We start from the raw sequence: 16,872 nt of genomic DNA on the forward strand, positions 1-16,872 counted from the left end.
ACGGTGTGCCACAACTGACAATGTAATAAAGTAATAAAAGTTACTATACAAACCTGACATGAAGGATGGATTCTGCATGTAGACATATGCCTGCCGCTGCGCTGCAATATTGTAATTCCATGTAGTAACTGGGGTATGATGTAACATTTGAGATGACAGTGGTGAAAAATTAGGTGGTGCTCTATATACAGTATTTGAAGTGTAATCCTACAGGAAAAAAAGAGGTTTCATATTTGCAAAAATCTGCACATTAGTGTTGAGCGATACCTTCCGATATCGGGAAATATCGGATCGGAGTGGATCAGACCGATGCCCAAAAAGTATCGGATATCGCCGATTCCGATACCGGAAACCAATGCAAGTCAATGGGACAGAAATATCGGAATTAAAATAAACCCTTTCTTTCCTTGTTGGTTAATTCTACATGAAGTAAACAACAACTAAGAATAATGTAGACTGTATTTGGGGAGGTGGAGGAGACATTAAAGGCATAGAGGTTTAGCCCAATCAAATGGAATACAAACAAAAAGCACAGAATGACAAATGTGCAAAAATACCTTGCAGTAAGAAATATGACAGTAGTCAGCAAGTGCTGATAAAAGGTAATAACAAACACAGGGTATTTAGTAGATACTTTTTTTGCAAAAAAATGTATGCCAAGCTGCTCCACCTAGTCAAGGTAACCAGTATTGAAGCAGTCCCTATCTAATGTATTTAAAACCTGAACATATGAACAGTGTCTAAATGAGCAGGATTAAGACAGGCACTTTCTAGTATGGGCACGTGGTGCAAGACACCTCCTTATGTGCATGTCACACAAGAGAGGGGTGGGGTCTCTCAAATCATGCATAAGCATGAAAAAAACTGGATTAAAAACACACATGTGACATGCACAAATGTGAACATGTCTGTTAGACAATGTTCACACCATGAACACATGTTTGTGTTTCTGTCAGGGTGGTGTGAACATTGTCTAACAGACTTGTTCACATTTGTGCATATCACATGCGTGTTTTTAATCCAATCAAATGGAATAGCAGGAATTAATTTTTTTTTTAAGATGTTCGGAGTTATAAAGATATTGACTATGTTAAAGGGGTTGTGTAGCAATAGAGGGAGACGTTCAGAAAGGGCACATGTTGGCGGAGTGTTGGAACGGAGTGCTTCATTTAGCTTGGAGGTTGACTGAGCCCCTTACCCGGAGGACACGGCACGGATGCGGGCACCTGTATGCACAGACTGTGAGCAAAGCTTTGGAACTACATGCCCTGGTGTCCTCCAGTTATTCCTGCGCCAACACACTCAGCACTGCTACATCTCTGTGCCTGGCACTGCAACATCTACGTCTCTTGACTACCTCTCCATCTACACTGCCCTGGGACTACAGCCCTACCTGTGGAGGGCCACAACATCATTGCTGCACCACACCATCTGTCCCAGAGGATCTGTCTGCAGCGTCGGCTTAACATCTTCATTGCCAAACACCACAGGTGGCGTCACAAATCATTCACTCATAAACTTTAATCATCATCCACACGTTCAACATTTCCCTTTTACAATGGATACCCAGGGCCACGGACCGGGTCACAGCTACCGTGACATCTCCCATTGAAACCAACGGGCCCGGTACCGAGTACCCCACCAGCCCTGGCGGGCGATCCAACTTGGCGGAAATACATAACAGAACAGGTTGTCCGGGCTTTTCACATAATCTCAGTGCATATCTAGGCTGCAGAATGCTGACAATAAGTAATTTACCTTCTGTGGCTAGTCTGCACGGTTTCCAAGATATCATCTCTTGCTTCTAAGATCAACGTCCAGGGGGGGTTGTTCTGGCATTGAAATGAGAACTTGTTGTTTCCTCCTCCCTCACTAGTTTCACTTTCCATAGATCACTGTTCAGTGTGTGTCTGGGGGAGGAGCAGCTGGGTGGTCTGCTCGCAGCCAATCACAGCCATGCCATTAGTTAACATGCCTACATGCCTAACAGGATGTGCCCACACTTCTTAGGATTCCTCATTGGCTCAATCAAATCAAATTGGCTCATAGCATTATGGGAACTTCCGATTCCGGTATTCGATATGCAAAAAGTATTGGAACTCAGTATCGGAATTCCGATACCGCGAATATCGGCTGATACCCGATATTTGCAGTATCAGAATGCTCAACACTACTGTACATACGTTTTATCTCATTATATGGTCAGTTTCTAGTTAAAATCAAAGTTATTGAAACTAAGCAATTCCTCAATGTCTATTAAATGATACACTAGTATGTTTACTATATTAGCTCTGATTGCTGTCATTTGTAGAAATTATGGTATTAATTGCCTTATTTATTGCACTCATCAGGAGAGCTTTAAACTAGAGCAATATGGAATGGGAAATATACAGCCAGGAAAAAATATACAGCTAATGAATTCTTTTAAAGGGAACCTGTCACCCCTTCCAGGCGATTTTAAGTAAAAGAGCCACCTTGTGCAACACTAATGCTGCATTCTGTCTTTTACTTAGGGTACCTTCCACCGCAGAAATAATCTTTTTTAAAATTGGTCAGACATACCTGATATTTGACAGGGGGCAGGTCTTTCCCCATCTGACCGAGATGCCTCACATCTGTCACTCATGTCTTCCTGCATTGTTTGCTCCGCCTCTTCATTTTTCTTTTCAAATCCTGGCACCTGGGCTGTAGTATGTATTCTGGGGCATGCGCAGTGACCGCTGCCTGTCCTCTCTGTCTTTCCTATCGTGTGGCCAGAGATCCCACCCCGCAGTCACTTATGATTTATTCACACTGCGAAGCTGGAAATCTTGGGCATGCACAGTAGTTATCTGTGGCTCTCAATTGAGATAATTTAAATGAATATAAATCTCCTGGTCCAGATGAATTACATCCTATAGTATGAAAGAGTTAGCACAGAAAATTGCAGAGCGACTAGACAGAATATTTGAAAAATCCTGGAGAATAGGACAAGTCCCAAAAGATTGGAGAAGGGCAAATGTTGTCTCTTTATTCAAAAAAAGAAAGAAGATGGAGCCAGGAAATTACTGGTCAGGGAGCCTTACTTCTATACCAGAAAATATATTTGAACAAATTATTAAACAAAATGTTTGTAAATACTGGGCTAAGAGTACAGTAATTAGCCAGAGCCAGCATGGGTTTGTAGCAAAAAAAGTAATGGACTAATCTAACTTTCTTCTTTGATGGAATCAGTGACTGGGTAGATCAGGGAAATTCGGTAGATATAGTATATCTTGACTTCAGTAAAGCATTTAATAAATTATCTCATACTATCCTTATTGAAAAAAATGACCAAATATGGAATTGACAAGGCTACAGTTAGGTGGATTCATAACTGGCTCAGTAATGATGCTCAAAGAGTTTTAATAAATGGTTGCACATCCAATTGGATGAGTGTTTAAAGTGGGGTACCACAAGGCTCTGTCCTGGCTCCAGTGTCATTCAACATTTTTATAAATTATCTAGATAAGGGAACTGAAGGTAAACTAATCAAATTTGCAGATGATGCACATCTAGGAGGGATAGCTAAGTCAGAGAAAGGATTGAGAAGGATTTAGTTATGCTTGAACAATGAGTAGCAGCTAATAGAATGATATTTAACAGGGAGAAAGGCAAGATTTTATATCTGGGCAAGAAAAATGAAAATTACATCTCCAGAATGGGAGGAAAAGAACTAAGAAACAGTATGTGTGAAAAAGACTTTGGTATACTAAAACATCACAGACTGCGCATGAGTCAACAGTGTTATGCAGCAGCAAAAAAGGCAAATACCGTTCTGGGATGTATTAAGAGGAGCATAGAGTCTAGATCATGTGACGTAACTATCCCACTCTATGCCTCCTTGATCTGACCTCATCTGGAATACTGTGTCCCATTCTGGACACCACATTTTAAAAAAGACATTGAAAAACTGGAGCAAGTTCAGAAAAGAGCTACCAGGATGATGAGCGGACTGCAAAGTATGCCCTACAAGGAACGGTTAAAGGATCTGGGAATGTTTAGCTTGCAAGAAAGCAATTCTAAGAGGAGACTTAATAGCTGAATTAAATATATGAAGGGATATCACAGTGTTTAGGGATCATCTTTATTCTCATTCGCACATGGAAACATGAGAAGCAATGGAATGAAACTGAAAGGGAGAAGATACAGAGTAATATTAGAAAAAACTTTTTGACAGTGAGTGTGATCAATGAGTAGAACAGGCTGCCATGAGAGGTGGTGAGTTCTCCTTCAATGGAAGTCTTCAAGCAGAGGCTGGAGAGACATCTGTCTGAGATGGTTTAGTGAATCCTGAGCAGAGGGTTGGACACAATGACCCTAGAGGTCCCTTCCAACTCTAACATTCTATGATTTACTGCTGTCATAATACACCCTTTCATCACTGATATACATATTTAGCACATCAGAACATTACTTTTATTTAGTTTAATAGAAATGATGTGCAAAAACCAAGTTAGGCTCAGTTCACATGTCCATGTTTTAACACGTCCGTGAAAAAATTGTACCGGTGTCATCAGTGTTTTGGATCAGTGTGTCATCAGTGATGGTGAAAATGGACAGATGAATCAAACAGTGTTCCATCAGTGTGTCATGCACGTGTCCGTTTTCACCATCAGTGTGTTATCCGAGTGTTCATTTTTACAATCAGTGTGCCATTAGTGTTTTTCACAGATGGATAAATAAATAAATTACAGAGCTTCTCCTTTAATTTGTAGTGTTAATCATGAGCTGCACATGGATGGCAAACGGATGTCATTTGCTTGCGGTACTAGTTTATACCGGACCCATAAACTTGCCCATTTTCATCTGTGCTGCTAGAAAACATGTTGTAACCATGAAGAAAATGGAGAGAATACGTACATGCCACACAGATACTGTTTCTGAATGAGGTCTTAGGCTGAGTTTATGCATCCATCAATCATCTATTTGAAATGGATCAAGGAAATCTGTTTTCCAAAGACTTAAGTGTTAAAAAAAATGGATCCAGCTGCTATCCGTATGTTTTAGCTGGGCAGAAAATTTGTGAGTGCAATAATTTTTTGTCCAGTTAAAGAAAAAAATTACAGTAATTGCTGCCATATCTGTTTGTTATATTATTAAAGTCAATGTGAATGGATCCGTTTGTCATCTACCTTAAATTAAAAGTATAAGAAGTTATAAGAAGTATACAATATTAAATTACAGGACTAATACAATTTAAATAGAATCTGTCTGTAAGATCAACACTTCCCCCACATGAACCCTCTTCCAAACCACACATAATGTATGAGCTTGCAGGTCTCATTGAATTGTAAATCTAATGACCTTTCTATATATTCTATCTGTTGCTGTATTCTCAAGTCATGTATGTTTTAATCCATATGCAAATATGAAGTGTTAAGTGGTCTGGGTGTGACAACGAGAGGTGTATGTATTGCACTCTACCTTCATTTACACTCCCTTGAAACAACAAGTGGCTGTCATATACCGACCCCTGCCTTTATTGGTAAGTTCTCCATCTGGTTTCTACACTTTCACTCTGCTGACATTCCCACCATCATCATGAATGACTTCAACATCCCCACTGACACCCTACTAGCCTGCAGCCTCAAAGATCCTGTCCTTTGCGTCATCTTCTGGTCTTACTCAGTGGTTCTCCGCATCCACCCACACAGACGGAAATACATTAGACCTTATTTTCTCCCCTTTCTGCTCTTTATCTAACCTCACAACCTCACCTCTCCCCCTACTTGACCACCATCTATTCACTTTCACATCCCTGTCCTCCTCACCTGCTCCCCATGTTCTTAAACTAGTACACTCTCGCAGAAATCTCACATACCTAGACACTCACATGCTCTCCAACTCGTGTACGGCAGGGGGCAACAAATCAATAGACAGCCCTGGTACAATAACCACACTAAAAAGCTAAGGCAAGAGTCCAGGGCTGCGGAGCTGCATTCCAAGAATATACACTATCAAGAAGACTTCAACACATTCAAAATAGCAACTTTCACATTAAGATTGGCCCTCACCTCCACTAAGTAGGTCCATTTTGCACCTCTTGTATCTTCTTTATCCCACAATCCCAAACAGATAGTCAACACTTTTCACTCCCTCCTCCACCCTCCACACATTTAAAAAATATGGGCGACCTAACAAGGCAAATCTTTACTACCATCTACCACAAATCATATGTATAAAAGACCACTGCATTCTCCCCCCACTGAAGAAGAGCTCACTCATCTCCTTTCCAAATCAAATCTAACCACTTGTGCACTGGACCCTATCGCATCCCTCCTCCTCCCCAACCTCAGTACCAGGCTTATTCCAGCCCAAATCCATATTTTCAACCTATCGCTAACCTCTGGTACCTTCCCTTCTGCTTTCAAACATGCCACTCTCACACCTATCCTAAAGAAGCTATCCCTCAATTCAATCTCTATGTCCAGCTATCACCCCATATCACTGCTCCCATATGCCTCCAAGCTCCTTGAACAGCATGTCCATGCTGAACTTTCCTCCAATCTCTCATCTATCTCACTCTTTGACAACTTACAATCCAACTTTTGTCCCCACCACTCCACCGAAACTGCCCTGACCAAAATTACCAACGACTTACTGCCAAAGCTAACAGACAATTCTCTGTACTCCTCCTTCCAGACTTGTCCTCTGCATTTGACACAGTTGACCACTTTCTCCTAGTACAAGTCCTCTGTTCCCTTGGTGTCAAAGACCTCGCATTCTCCTGGATCTTTTCATACCCCTCTAACCACACATTTAGCATCCTCCACTCTCACATTACCTCCTCATACCTCCCTCTCTCTGTTGGTGTCCCTCAAGGCCCTGCTCTGGGACCCTTACTCTTGTCAATTTATACCTTTGGCATAGGACAACTCATTTAATCCCATGGCAGTCAGTACCATATACACATTTATGATACTCATATCTAACTCTCTGGCCCAGATATCACCTCTCTGCTGTTCAAAATTCGTGAGAGTGTCTATCAGCTATAGCCTAGTTCTTCTCATCATGCTTGTTTAAGCTCAATGTGGACGAAACTGAACTCATCATCTTTCCTCCATATCACCTAAATCCCTTACCTGATCTATCTATCACAATAAATGATATCACACTTCTCCTGTACTACAAGTCCACTGACTCGGAGTAATCCTTGACCCTGCCCTGTCCTTCAAACTGCACATATAGTGAACAAAATAATTATTTGGTTCCTTGCTGATTTTGTAAGTTTGCCCACTGACAAAGACATGATTTGTCTATAATTTTAAGGGTAGGATAATTTTAAGATTGAGAGATAGAATATCAAAAATAACATACAGAAAATCACATTGTATAAATTATATAAATTTATTTGTATTTTGCAGTGAGAAATAAGTATTTGATCCCCTACCAAACATTAAGAGTTCTGGCTCCTACAGACTAGTTATACGCTCCTAATCAACTCATTACCTGCATTAAAGACAGCTGTTTTACATAGTCACTTTTATAAAAGACTCCTGTCCACAGACCCAATTAATCAGTCAGACTCTAACCTCTACAACATGAGCAAGACCAAAGAGCTTTCTAACGATATTGGGGACAAGATCATACACCAGTAGAGTTGAGCGATACCAGCCGATACTTGAAAATATCGGATCGGAATGGATCGGCCGATCTTAAAAAAAAGTATCGGTATCACCGATTCCGATACCGGGAACCAATGCAAGTCAATGGGGCCAAAATATCGGAATTAAAAAAAACCCTTTATTTCCTTGTAGGTTAATTCTACATGAAGAAAAACAACTAAGAATAATGTAGAATGTATTGTGGGAGGTGGAGGAGACATTAAAGCCATAGAGGTTTAGCCCAATCAAATGGAATAGCAGGAATTAAACTTTTTTTTTAAAGACGTTAGGAGTTACAAAGATATTGACTATGTTAGCCTCATTTATATTTTGCCAGACATGTATGTCTTCTTCTTCTTTCTTCTTTCTTCTTCTTTCTTATTCTTCTTCCTTTTTTTACCTTCTTCTTGTTCTTCTTATTCCTTTTTTTACATTCTTCTTCTTCTTCTTTTTTTTACATTCTTCTACTTCCTTTTTTTACATTCTTCTTCTTATTCCTTTTTTTACATTCTTCTTCTTCTTCCTTTTTTTAAATTCTTCTACTTCCTTTTTTTACATTCTTCTTCTTCTTCCTTTTCTTACATTCTTCATATTCTTCTTATTCAACAATTATTATTCTACATATTCAACTTCGTCATCTTCTTCCTATTCTTCTTCATCATATTCTTGTTTGTGTCAGGCATTCCTGTAGTTGTTATCTAGAAAAGTTAGAAGTTTACACCTTCCGTTCTGCCTGTCACAAAAGATTTACAACAGGATTTGTCCGCGTTCAGTTTGGCCTGCAGCAGCAGGCTTTTTCCAGGGGCACCACGAGGAGGAACGGACTCACCCCCATACACTGCTTAGTCTTCTTCTGCTTATAAATAAGATAATATCATTTGCTCAGAGTATTAGTCTTATGCTTAATGTTCTTCTGCTTTGTTTTTTTATGCTTCTTTGTCTTCTCTCTCTTGTTGTTCTGCATCTTGGTGGTTGTCTTCCTGTTCTTTGTCCTCTTGAACCAGCTGACGGTACTGGCACCCGGAGGGGCAGCAGAAGGAACAAGAGCCAATGGCACTACCGAGGACCAGCTGACGGTGCTGGAACCCGGTTACTAAGCAGGCGGTACCTGTGCTACAAAGCAATACCAAGGACCAGCAGACGTTGCCGGAACACGGATACCGAGATGGAGGCACCTAGGCCAAAGGCTCTGACGAGAACCAGCTGACGGTGCTGGAACCTGGAGGGGTAGCATAAGCTGCAAGAGCAAATGGAAATAGCGAGGACCAGCTGACAGTGCTGGCACCCGGAGGGGCAGCAGAAGGAATAAGAGCCAATGGCACAACCGAGGACCAGCTGATGGTGCTGGAACCCGGTTACTAAGCAGGAGGTACCTGTGCTACAAAGCACTACCAAGGACCAGCAGACATTGCCGGAACTCAGATACCGAGATGGAGGCACCTAGGCCAAAGGCTCTGACGAGAACCAGCTGACGGTGCTGGAACCCGGAGGGGCAGCTGAAGTTACCCCTGAAAAGCAAAGTTGGCATGCCGCAAGCTGGCCGCAGTTACCGAATCACACAGTCCTACAGGGGGTGCTTGTCCTACTGGCACTATGGAACAAGCCTTTCTTACCAGAACCCGCAGTCCACATAGGAAGCACCTAAACTGCTGGCACCCTAGCCTCGGCTAACCCAACCGCAACACGACATGGCAACTTGGGGTGGCAAACTGACATTGACACTTCCCGGAAACAGCAGGCAGGGCTGGAACCAAGCTGGGCAGGAGGGAGTACCCGTGCCAAAGTCAGTTATGAGCAGCAACTGGCGATGTTGGAGCCCAGGGACAAGCACTTAGCAGGCTGAGGCATGATGTGCTGTCAATTGGGAGGCAGCAGGACAGATTGCCATCAAAACAGCAGGGGAACAGCTGACGTTACTGAACCCCACAAACACAGGAGCTAGTGTTTTACTCTGTGAAGACGGCACTTCCGAGCAACAACTGGCTGTGTTGAAGCCCAGGGACAAGCATGGAGCAGGCTGAGGCTGCATTGAAGAAATTTTAAGATCGGTTGTAGACTTCTACTAATTCCAAGCTCCACTTAGGCCTGTGGCTTCACTGATATTCGTATTTCCCCTGTCCTCCAACCCCGCCAGTTACAGCTCCGAAGTGGCGTCTGCACAATCCACACTTGTTCCTGTGTTACAGGTCTTCAGTCCGGTCAGTTAATCCCCTGATGTGTGTCCGGCAATGTCGCCTGCTCTGTCCACATTCCCATAACTAGTTATGGGAATGTAGACAGAGCAGGCGACATTGCCAGACACACATCAGGGGATTAACTGACCGGACTGAACACCAGTAACACAGGAACAAGTGTGGATTGTGCAGACGCCACTTCGGAGCTGTAACTGGCAGGGTTGGAGGACAGGGGAAATACGAGAGACAGTGGAGCCACAGGCCTAATTGGAGCACGGTTAAAAATCAGTAGTAGTAGGACTGTGTAGGCAGCAGGAGACTTTGCCATCCACACAGCAGGGGATCAGCTGACGTTACTGAACCCCACTGAGACACGGGAGCAAGTGTCTCTTTCCGTGTGGACGGCACTTCCGAGCTACAACTGGCTGTGTTGAAGCCCAGGAAATAGGAGGGTGTAGGCAGAGGCCTACTGTATTTGGAATGTGGTGACAGCAGGAGAGACTGCCATCCACACAGCAGGGGATCAGCTGACGTTACTGAACCCCACTGAGACACGGGAGCAAGTGTCTCTTTCCGTGTGGACGGCACTTCCGAGCTACAACTGGCTGTGTTGAAGCCCAGGAAATAGGAGGGTGTAGGCAGAGGTCTACTGTATTTGGAATGTGGTGACAGCAGGAGAGACTGCCATCCACACAGCAGGGGATCAGCTGACATTACTGAACCCCACTGAGACACGGGAGCAAGTGTCTCTTTCCGTGTGGATGGCACTTCCGAGCTACAACTGGCTGTGTTGAAGCCCAGGAAATAGGAGGGTGTAGGCAGAGGCCTACTGTATTTGGAATGTGGTGACAGCAGGAGAGACTGCCATCCACACAGCAGGGGATCAGCTGACGTTACTGAACCCCACTGAGACACGGGAGCAAGTGTCTCTTTCCGTGTGGACGGCACTTCCGAGCTACAACTGGCTGTGTTGAAGCCCAGGAAATAGGAGGGTGTAGGCAGAGGCCTATTGTGTCTCTTTCCGTGTGGACGGCACTTCCGAGCTACAACTGGCTGTGTTGAAGCCCAGGAAATAGGAGGGTGTAGGCAGAGGCCTACTGTCTTTGGAATGCGGAGACAGCAGGAGAGAATGCCATCTCCACAGCAGGGGAACAGCTGTCAGTGCTGAACCCCACTAACACTTGAACGAATGTGTTTGGCTCGGTGGAGACGACACTTCTGAACACCAACTGACGCTGTTGGAGCCCAGGATTAGGCGAGGAGCAGGCTGGGGCCTGTTGCTTTTGGCAGGTGAAGGCAGCAGGAGACTTGCCATCTCCACAGCAGGGGAACAGCTGGCAGTGCTGAACCCCACTAACACTTGAACGAATGTGTTTGGCTCTGTGGAGATGACACTTCTGAACACCAACTGACGCTGTTGGAGCCCAGGATCAGGCGTGGAGCAGGCTGGGGCCTACTGGATTTTGGCAGGTGTAGGCAGCAGGAGACTTGCCATCTCCACAGCAGGGGAACAGCTGGCAGTGCTGAACCCCACTAACACTTGAACGAATGTGTTTGGCTCTGTGGAGATGACACTTCTGAACACCAACTGACGCTGTTGGAGCCCAGGATCAGGCATGGAGCAGGCTGGGGCCTACTGGATTTTGGCAGGTGTAGGCAGCAGGAGACTTGCCATCTCCACAGCAGGGCAACAGCTGCCAGTGCTGAACCCCACTAACACTTGAACGAATGTGTTTGGCTCTGTGGAGACGACACGTCTGAACACCAACTGACGCTGTTGGAGCCCAGGATTATGCCAGGAGCAGGCTGGGGCCTGTTGCTTTTGGCAGGTGAAGGCAGCAGGAGACTTGCCATCTCCACAGCAGGGGAACAGCTGGCAGTGCTGAACCCCACTAAGGCTGGTTTCACACTTGCGTTTTTTTTCGCGGTATTTTAGCGCTAAATAGCGCATGCGTTTTTTTTTTTCCTATACTTTGCATGCGATGTGCTTATGTGCGCATACACATGCGTTTGTACGCGTTTTTCCGCGCATGCGTTTTTTTGCGGTATGCGCTCGGGCGCACAAAATGCATCCTGATGCATTTTTTGGGCGTCCGACTTGCCTCAAAAAAACGCATGCGCGCGCAATGCGTTTTTTTACAGCAAGAAACCCATTATAAGTCTATGGTGAGCATATGTGCGCATTGGCATGCTTATGTATGCGTTTTTTTGCACATGCGTTTTTTTTTTTACCATTAGTTTAGACAATGGAATTTAGGGGCTTGGGTTAGAGTTAGGGTTAGTTAAGGGGGTTTAGGGTTAGGGTTAGGGTTAGGGTCAGGGTCAGGGTTAGGGTTAGGATCAGGGTATGGTTTGGTTAAGGGTTAGGGTTAGGGTCAGGGTCAGGGTTAGGGTTAGGATCAGGGTATGGTTTGGTTAAGGGTTAGGGTTAGGGTCAGGGTTAGGGTTAGGGTTAGGGTCAGGGTTAGGGTCAGGGTTAGGGTTAGGGTTAGGGTTAGGGTCAGGGTCAGGGTTAGGGTTAGGATCAGGGTATGGTTTGGTTAAGGGTTAGGGTTAGGGTCAGGGTCAGGGTTAGGGTTAGGGTTAGGGTCAGGGTTAGGGTCAGGGTTAGGGTTAGGGTTAGGGTCAGGGTTAGGGTCAGGGTTAGGGTTAAGGTTAGGGTTAGGGTCAGGGTTAGGGTCAGGGTCAGGGTTAGGGTTAGGGTCAGGGTCAGGGTTAGGGTTAGGGTCAGGGTTAGGGTCAGGGTCAGGGTTAGGGTTAGGGTCAGGGTTAGGGTTAGGGTTAGGGTCAGGGTTAGGGTTAGGGTCAGGGTCAGGGTTAGGGTTAGGGTTAGGGTTAGGGTCAGGGTTAGGGTCAGGGTTAGGGTTAGGGTTAGGGTTAGTAAAGTCATGGTTTGGGTTAGTGTGAGGGGCCACCTAATGTTGGAAAAAAGCGCAAACGCGGTAAAAACACACTAAAAACGCATACAAACGCATAAAAACGCTGCATTTTTTTCATGCATGCTCATAAAAATGCTTGAAAAAAACGCAGCATCTGTATGCGTTTGTATGCGTTTTTTCAATGCGTTTTTTTGTGGGAAAAATGCGCTGCAAAAAAAAGCAAGTGTGAAACTAGCCTAACACTTGAATGAATGTGTTTGGCTCTGTGGAGACGACACTTCTGAACACCAACTGACGCTGTTGGAGCCCAGGATTAGGCGAGGAGCAGGCTGGGGCCTGTTGCTTTTGGCAGGTGAAGGCAGCAGGAGACTTGCCATCTCCACAGCAGGGGAACAGCTGGCAGTGCTGAACCCCACTAACACTTGAACGAATGTGTTTGGCTCTGTGGAGACGACACTTCTGAACACCAACTGACACTGTTGGAGCCCAGGATTACGCATGCCGCATGCAGAGGCCAATGGGCAGCGGTTGTTATGGAGGTTGTTGACTACTACTGATTCTAACCATGCTCCACTTAGGCCTCTGGCTCCACTGTCTCTACTATTTACCCTGGCCTCCAACCCCGCCAGCTACATCTCTGAAGTGGCGTCAGCACAATCTACACTTGTTCCTGTGTTACTGGTGCTCAGTCCCGTCTGTTGATCCCCTGATGTTTGTCCGGCAAGTTCGCCAGCTCTGTCCTCATTCCCACTACTGGTTATGGGAATGTGGACAGAACAGGAGACCTTGCCTGACACACATCAGGGGATAAACTGATGGGACTGAGCCACAGGAACACAGGAACAAGTGTAGATTGTGCTGACGCCACTTCAGAGATGTAGATGGCGGGGTTGGAGGCCAGGGGAAATAGTAGAGACAGTGGAGCCAGAGACCTAAGTTGGGAACGGTTAAAAATCAGTAGTGGTTTGAATGTTGATGGAGCTGGTGACTTTGCCGTCCACACAGCAGGGGATCAGCTGGCGTTACTGAACCCCACTAACACAGGAGCTAGTGTGTTTCTCTGTGCAGACGACACATCTGAGCGACAACTGGCTGTGTTGAAGCACAGGGATTATAGTTCAGGTGGTAGAAAAATGAACACACCAGCAGACCTGGATACAGTTGCCAACCACTAATTTAGTCTGTAAGAGGAATGGCAAAGTCTTTGGAGATCCAGGCCTTGTTCATTTTCAGAAAAGTCAGCCGGTCAACATTATCGGAAGATCGTCGCGTGCGACGGTCTGTTAGTACACCACCTGCGGCACTAAAGACACGTTCCGATAATACACTGGCAGCAGGGCAAGCCAGCACCTCCAATGCATACTGGCTAAGCTCTGGCCATGTATCCAGCTTTGAGACCCAAAACTTGAAGGGGGAAGAGCCATCTGGGAGTACAGTGACAGGGCAAGACATGTAGTCTGACACCATCTGACGGAAGCGTTGCCTCCTGCTGACTCGAGGCGTCGCTGATGGTGTAGACAATTGTGGTGGACACACAAAACTTTGCCACATTTGGGCCATAGTGGTCTTGCCTTGTGCTGCGGCGCTGCCTCTGCTCCCTCTTTGTGCAGAGTTTCCTCCACTGCCTCGACGCAAAGAGCTGCTTTGTAAAGCACTAGCAACAATGCTGTCGGGTGGAATGGAAAACATTATGGACTGCACCAGTGACTCTTCGTACTCCCGCAGTTTACGCTCCCGGTTCAACGTTGGTATGAGCCTTTGTACGCTGTCCCGGTAGCGAGGATCTAGGATGGTGTACACCCAATAATCAGCCGAGACGAGAATGTGGGCGATGCGGCGGTCGTTTCTCAGGCACTGCAGCATGAAATCAACCATGTGCTGCAGACTCTCAAATGTCAAAGAACCGCTGTCCCCTGTTTGAGGCGTGACCTCGGCCTGCTCTGCATCACCCCACCCTCGCTGTACATACTGAGTAGAGGTTTGTGTACCTCCCTCCTCTGGAGAGATGTCTTCCTCCTCCATCGACTCCTCCTCATCCTCCTCACAAAGTGTCCCCTGCCTAGGCCTTTGTGAGGAAACACGTAGCGCAGACTGTCCAGAAGCAGATGGCATTTGGGACTCCTCATCCTCCACCTCTTCCGAAACCTCATCCCTTAGTGCTTGCAGTGTTTGTTGAAGCAGGCAGATAAGGGGGACAGTCATGCTGACTAGTGCATCATCTGCACTCGCCATCCGCGTGGATTCATCGAAGGCACGCAAAACGAGGCAGATGTCCTTCATAGAGGCCCACTCAATGGTGCCGAAGTGTGAACGGCGCACAGTGCGACTTGTTTGCGCCTGATGCAGCTGGTACTCCATGACTGCTGCCTGCTGCTCACACAACCGCTCCAACATATGTAACGTTGAATTCCACCGGGTGGGTAGGTCACATATGATGCGATGTTCCGGAAGGCCAAATCGTCGCTGCAGATCAGCGAGGCGCGATCTTGCCGTGCTGGAACGCCGCAAGTGAGCGCACTCTATGCGGACCTTGTGCAACAGTGCATCAAGATCCGGATAGTCCCTCAGAAAGCTCTGCACGACCAAGTTAAGCACATGTGCCAGACATGGGATGTGTGTGAGGTTGCCTAGGCCAAGAGCTGCCACCAGATTTCGGCCATTGTCACACACTACCAAGCCCGGCTGGAGATTCGCTGGCCCAAACCACACATCGCTCTCCTGCTTGATAGCATTCCAGAGCTCCTGCGCTGTGTGGCTTCGATTCCCCAAAGAAATTAATTTGAGTACAGCCTGTTGACGTTTGGCCACGGCTGTGCTCATATCGGTCGTAACAGGCTCCTGCTCTGCTGTTTCTGAGGAACTTGAGTAGGAGGAGGAGTCTATGTGTACAGACTGGAGTCCTGCAATCCGTGGCGTTGGAAGAACACGTACAGCGCCACTCTCCAGATCTGTACCCGGGTCCACAACATTGACCCAGTGAGCAGTGAGGGAAAGGTATCGTCCCTGTCCATGGTTACTGGTCCACGCATCGGTGGTCAGGTGGACCTTGCTACTAACGGCGTTTAGTAGCGCATGTTTTGTTTTGCCCTCAACATGTTTCTGCAGGGCAGGGACGGCTCGCCTGCTGAAATAAAAGCGGCTGGGCACGTTGTATTGGGGGACTGCCAATGCCATTAAGTCCCGGAAGGTGTCAGTGTCCACCAGCCTGAATGACAGCATTTCAACTGCCAGAAGTTTGGCAATGCCAGCATTCAGAGACTGTGCTCGCGGATGGTTTGCCGAGTAAGGGCGCCTTTTATCCCATGCCTGTGCTACCGATGGCTGTGATGGATGGGAACGTGCTGCTATGGGTGGAATCTGACAGGGTCTCCGGACAACAGTGGCAGAGGTTCTTCCTTGGCGATCCTGTGAGGAAGCCGAACCAGCAGTGTGTGAGCTAGAGGAAGAGGCCCCAACACGAACTGAAGAGGTGGTAGGTGGTGCTGTACATTGGCCTACGTCTTCAGGGTGTCTCTGCAACTCCAACTCGTGCTTGGTGCGCAAATGTTTCCACATATTTGTGGTATTGAGGTTGCTGACATTTCTCCCTCTTTTGACTTTCTGATGACACAGCTTGCATTTGACAAAGCAAATGTCATCTGCAACTGTGTCAAAAAAGGACCACGCACTGAAAGTCTTGGGAGCGCCCGTTATGCCTTTGGAATGAGGAATGCTCCTAACGGGTGCCGAAGTGGAGGGTACAGGCAACCAAGTCTTCCCCCTCCCTCTGCCTCCTGTTTTGGCCGGTAGGGGAATCTCTTCCTCCGAGCTGCTCCCACCACCTTCCTGTTCCTCACGCCATGATGGGTCAAGGACCTCATCATCTTCCCTCCCCTCTTCAAACAGCTGCTTCTCCGGGGTTGTCTCGCCAGCACCGTACACACCAGAAAGTGGCAACTGAGTCTCGTCATCATCTGATGCGTACTGAGGTGTGCTGACCATAGGCACTGGCCCACTCGCCTCTTCAGATTCAGAGGAACAAAGAAGTTGCGCATCACTGCATACTCCCTCTTCTTCACATTCAGGAATGCTGCTTGGCTGGCCCCCTCTTTCCAAGCCAACAGATTCCGAGAACAGAAGTAGAGACTGTGATGGCTCCTGTCCATGTCTCTCTGACTGCCTGGGCACTTTGGCAGGTGGTGAAGAGACAGATGG

The 16,872-nt window shown here is 46.4% G+C and overlaps 1 protein-coding gene across 1 annotated transcript in view; it reads right to left on the reverse strand.

Annotated features, from left to right (window-relative positions):
* MED12L (mediator complex subunit 12L) overlaps positions 1 to 16,872 on the reverse strand; it is a 1,194,146-nt gene that overhangs the window by 25,582 nt on the left and 1,151,692 nt on the right. Inside the window, 1 exon segment of the mRNA XM_073579151.1 lies at positions 54 to 207. Coding sequence (XP_073435252.1) covers positions 54 to 207 — 154 coding nt within the window.

This window comes from Dendrobates tinctorius, unplaced genomic scaffold (assembly GCF_039654945.1).
Source record: "Dendrobates tinctorius isolate UK_male_01 unplaced genomic scaffold, ASM3965494v1 ptg000060l, whole genome shotgun sequence".
Lineage (NCBI taxonomy): Eukaryota > Metazoa > Chordata > Amphibia > Anura > Dendrobatidae > Dendrobates > Dendrobates tinctorius.